The sequence below is a fragment of the Poromitra crassiceps genome (genome assembly GCF_964638095.1).
Source record: "Poromitra crassiceps genome assembly, chromosome: 7".
In the NCBI taxonomy this organism is placed as follows: Eukaryota; Metazoa; Chordata; class Actinopteri; order Beryciformes; family Melamphaidae; genus Poromitra; species Poromitra crassiceps.
In genome coordinates, this window is record NC_139628.1 from 20,214,547 (window position 1) to 20,219,807 (window position 5,261).

The following is a 5,261-nucleotide window of genomic DNA, read 5'->3' on the forward strand; positions in this document are numbered from 1 at the left end:
ATAGAAACGTTATGAATATAGCCACGTTATAAACAACAAACTAACGCTGGTGATCCGTATGGAATCAGTGTTACTCGAAATGGTTAACGGTTATATCAATTTGGTCATTCAGTGGCATTTTACTGCCATATAACATAACTAACTAGTGGCTAATATTATTAGCCACTAGTGGCCTTCGCAACTAGCACTGAACCGGAAGAACAAATACGTTTGCGTTGAACGCGGAAGAGAGAAAAAGTGGGTGTGGTGAATAAGGTGAATAGACGGTTTCCACACAATTGTGTTGCTAGGGAACCGTTTGAAAGCTAGCTTATTTCCTCTCAGCTATTGTATTAGCAATCACTGCAACAGGAGGTAAAGCTAGGGGCAATTTAGAACGTTTGTTGTCAAGTTAAAACGGTCTACAAAAGATCCTACTTTTAGCGGTATTGACAGCAGCCCTTTTCTGTTTAGAAGACAGGAAGTGACACAGTTGCAAGCAAAAACATTAACTCATTGAGTGCCAGCCACTTTTGGAGAACGGACGCTCCCAGTGCCAGAGTTTCAGAGCGTTTTCAGTGATTTCTCGAGGCCCACAGAATATTGTGTGATATTACTATGTAAACAACGAACACGCACAAAGAACGAGGAGACTCTCTTCTATCATCAGCAAAAAAAAGTTTATTGATACCATTTTCCGTTCTTTAGTTATGAGCCGGAGAAGATAGGTTGTTTTGAGCAAAAAGACACGTTTCAAATTAGAAGCTGAGATAATTAGCCTTTTGTGAAATGAAGCATTTCAAGCACATCACTGACTCTGAAGCTAATATTTTCTGATGTGACACCTCAAAAATAATTTCCTTCAATAAAACAGTGAAAACAAAGGAATTTTGTTTGGCAAAATAATATTTTTTAGCTGCAACCAGCAGCGCTGGCCCCTGCGTGTGCTGCTGGTTGCAGCTTCTTGCTGGTCTTGATTTACTGCTGGTGGGCATCAGATATTCTAGCTTGTGTTTGCCAATCCTGTCCTGCTGTCTGGGTCTGTCTGGGTCAGTGTTGTTTGCTGCCCTGCGTGCCCCACCCCGCTCAACTGCAAACCCCACCTCCGTGGGTGTGTCTCTGGTGGCTCTGGTGGCTCTGTGCTGCCTTTGCTCTGCACTGAAAAGTGCGCTACATCCAGCTTTTTTACAGCGTTCCGCGTGTATTTGTCACCGGCTCCCATGCTTCCAGTTGAGAATAATAACAACTCCACAACTAATCATGCGGATGGGCTATCGCAGCGGACACGGAGGGGCTCAATTGTGGCAGCAGATTGGCTGCTGGCTGCAGGCACAGCTAACGTTATGCTTCATGCATATCGATGCATACGGATGCCATTTCCGTTTCCCCATGACTTCTTCTCTGTTTTTTCCTCGCCTTTCTGTAATCTGGAGAGCACTGTCGCCACCTAATGGGTCTGTAAAATAGCTTTTACACATTCAACATCCACCATACTTTCACAGGAGATGGATCTGGCTTTGATCCACGTCCCACCGTCAAAAAACGCAATTGACGACTTTAGTCGTCATTGGCACTGAACGTTACTATTTGAATTGACGACTAAAGTCGTCATTGGCACTCAATGAGTTAATGAGGGTTTGCAACGACCAATCCATTTAGATGTTCCAGTGCCGGGGGCCCTCGTTACTGTTTGGGTTGCCCCTGTGTTACTGGCCGCTGTGTCGGCGAGCAGCGTCTGCTACCTGGTGAAATGTGTAGTGTCGCTGACTACGTCACGTAATGTCGCGCAAGTGTGATTGGCTATATAGACGGGCACGCGCGCGACTTCCTTGTTTTAGTTTTCGCTGAAATGAAATGAATGAGCGTGTCCCCGGTATTTTGATCAGCATGTCCTTGATGTATGACTTCGTGAAAATCACAAAGAACACCGTGACCAACTTCCCAGAGAGAGAGGAGGTGAGTGGTGTGGTTGTGTGTCGTTATATGCGGCTGCAGTTACATCTTGCCTCCGACGTGGGTTCACTGACAGCGTTCCCTCTCTTGGCTGTCTGCACTAGTTCTCTGCCTCGCTCTGTCTCTAGCGTCACGTGACCGTTGCGCCGCGGCCATGTGCTGAGCGACACTTTCTAATAAGTATAAATTAAGCTTGTGGACTTGTGGATTAAGCTCTGTGGACAGACACTGAAATAAAGTGTCTGCTGGCACTTTTGGGGGGAGGCTTCTGTACAGGCCATGCTGAACACACACACACACACACACACACACACACACACACACACACACAGACACACGCCACATGGTAGGAAGGGTTTTCCTTAGATCATGGCTGCAGTGCAAAAACAAGGACACTAAGTTACTGACTCCTACGGCGTTACCACGGCAACCCATGCAGATAGGCTGGTGATGGCTGGACACAAATCTGATCTGATCACTTGCAGACAGCAGAGTGGACAGACTGTCTGAAGATCTGATCTGATGTGATCACTTGCAGACAGCAGAGTGGACAGACTGTCTGAAGATCTGATGTGAGAAACAAATAGGATCTGCCTGCAGTCTCAAGGCCTTAGTCAGCATCTGCAACATCTGCTGCGTCGTCCAAAATCCCTATGGAGAATATGAATGGGCCTTTCTCATCTGTGCGTGTGTGTGTGTGTGTGTGTGTGTGTGTGTGTGTGTGTGTGTGTGTGTGTGTGTGTGTTACCTGAGGTAACCATTGCCTTTGCAATGTTTTTTCCCTGAAGGGAACGGCGCCGTCCGGACCGTGATCCAACTTCCTCTTCATCTGATGAGAGAGAGAGAGAGAGAGAGAGAGGAGAGAGAGAGACAGAGAGAGAGAGAGAGGGACAGAGAGAGAGAGAGAGAGAGAGAGAGGGACAGAGAGAGAGACAGAGAGAGAGAGAGAGACAGAGAGAGAGAGAGAGAGAGAGAGAGAGAGGGACAGAGAGAGATACAGAGAGAGAGAGAGAGAGAGAGAGAGAGAGGGACAGAGAGAGAGAGAGACAGAGGGAGAGAGAGAGAGAGGGACAGAGAGACAGAGGGAGAGAGAGAGAGAGAGGGACAGAGAGAGAGACAGAGAGAGAGAGAGAGAGAGAGAGGGACAGAGAGAGAGAGAGAGAGACAGAGGGAGAGAGAGAGAGAGGGACAGAGAGACAGAGGGAGAGAGAGAGAGACAGAGAGAGAGAGAGAGAGAGAGGGACAGAGAGAGAGAGAGAGAGAGAGAGAGAGAGACAGAGGGAGAGAGAGAGAGAGAGAGAGAGAGGGGGGAGGAGAGAGATATTTATGGTTACTGGATGAATTCTGAAGTATATTAAAGTATATTAAACTGAAAATGAATTTGAAATGGAAAGATGAACAAACAGAATTGCATTGTGTGTGTGTGTGTGTGTGTGTGTGTGTGTGTGTGTGTGGTGTGTGTGTGTGTGTGTGTAATACAATGCCTAGCCAGCACTGCATTATGGCTGTGTGTGTGTGTGTGAGAGAGAGAGAGAGAGAGAGAGAGAGAGAGAGAGAGAGAGATTCCCATGTGACTCTACCTTCACTGCTTTAACATGCAGCTACAGTAACTGGTTTGTTCCCAGTACAGCGTCTGAGCAGGAGGCTGCTGCTGTAATGCCACATGGCTGTTACCACATGTTTTCCCTCTTTGTTCGGCTTGAATAAGAATAATAAGAAAAATAAGAAGAAGAATATCTACTTGAGCAGATACAATAGCCGACGTTAGCTTGTGGGTTTATCTGAATGAGAGAACGTCGGCACAGCTAGCTTGATTGAATACTAGATGAGAGCAGATGGTCACTCTCCACCCCATCTCGTGTGGACAAATGGTGAGAGATGCTAGGAGCAGAGCTATAGAGCTAAGCCAGCTGTTGTGAAAAGCAAGCACTCAAGGAGTGTCATTCAAATTCAAGCATAATTCAAAACCTTGAAAAAAACAATGTTGGTAAAGCGTCAAGCATTTGCCAACTTTCAAGACTTGGTACGAACCCTGCAGTTGATTGCATTTATATTAACGCTTTTAGAAGTCCCATGTCAGGGGGGGGAGGGGGACTCAACTCATCCACCACCGATGTGTAGCACCCGCCTGGCGTATGCACAGCAGCCAGTTTGCTCCAGAAGGCTCACCACACATCAGCCTATCACCACACATCAGCCTATCACCACACATCAGGCCTATCACCACACATCAGCCTATCACCACACATCAGCTATCACCACACATCAGCCTATCACCACACATCAGCCTATCACGGTGGAGATTTGAGGACTGAATGTGACAATTAAGTAACGAGGGATGAGTAGGTGGCCATGATGGAAGGAAGGCCCTGAGTGGGAAATTAGCCAGGGCACCGGGGTCACACCCCCTCAGGGCACCGGGGTTACACCCCTCAGGGCACCGGGGTTACACCCCTCAGAGCACCGGGGTTACACCCCCTAAGGGCACCGGGTTACACCCCTCAGAGCACCGGGGTCCACACCCCCTCAGGGCACCGGGGTCACACCCCTCAGGGCACTGGGGTCACACCCCTCAGGGCACCGGGGTCACACCCCCTCAGGGCACCGGGGTCACACCCCCTCAGGGCACCGGGGTTACACCCCCTAAGGGCACCAGGGTTACACCCCTCAGGGCACCGGGGTCACACCCCCTCAGGGCACCGGGGTTACACCCCCTAAGGGCACTGGGGTTACACTCCCTAAGGGCACCGGGGTTACACCCCTCAGGGCACCAGGGTTACACCCCCTCAGGGCACTGGGTTACACCCCCCTCAGGGCACTGGGGTTACACCCCCTCAGGGCACCAGGGTTACACCCCCTCAGGGCACTGGGGTTACACCCCCCTCAGGGCACTGGGGTTACACCCCCTCAGGGCACCGGGGTTACACCCCTCAGGGCACAGGGTTACACCCCCTCAGGGCACTGGGGTTACACCCCCTCAGGGCACTGGGGTTACACCCCCTCAGGGCACTGGGGTTACACCCCCTCAGGGCACCGGGGTCACACCCCTCAGGGCACCGGGGGTCACACCCCTCAGGGCACTGGGGTTACACCCCTCACAGCACCGGGGTCACACCCCTCACGGCACCGGGGTTACACCCTTCAGGGCACCGGGGTCACACCCCCTCAGGGCACCGGGGTCACACCCCTCACAGCACCGGGGTTACACCCAGCTCAGGAAATGGTGGAAAAATGTCCATCAATGTTTCCCAAAGCCATTGATGACGTCCTGAAATGTCTTGTTTTGTCCACAAACCAAAGATATTCAGTTTACTGTCATAGAGGAGTTT

At 50.2% G+C, this 5,261-nt stretch overlaps 1 protein-coding gene across 1 annotated transcript in view; it reads right to left on the reverse strand.

Annotated features, from left to right (window-relative positions):
- The window catches only part of LOC310779819 (F-box/WD repeat-containing protein 7-like), a gene marked incomplete at its 5' end in the record, with an annotated part of 27,039 nt that extends 24,278 nt beyond the window's left edge, over positions 1-2,761 (reverse strand). Inside the window, 2 exon segments of the mRNA XM_083640329.1 lie at positions 2,681-2,728; positions 2,730-2,761. Coding sequence (XP_083496455.1) covers positions 2,681-2,728; positions 2,730-2,761 — 80 coding nt within the window.
- Between the last annotated feature and the right edge of the window lie 2,500 nt (positions 2,762-5,261).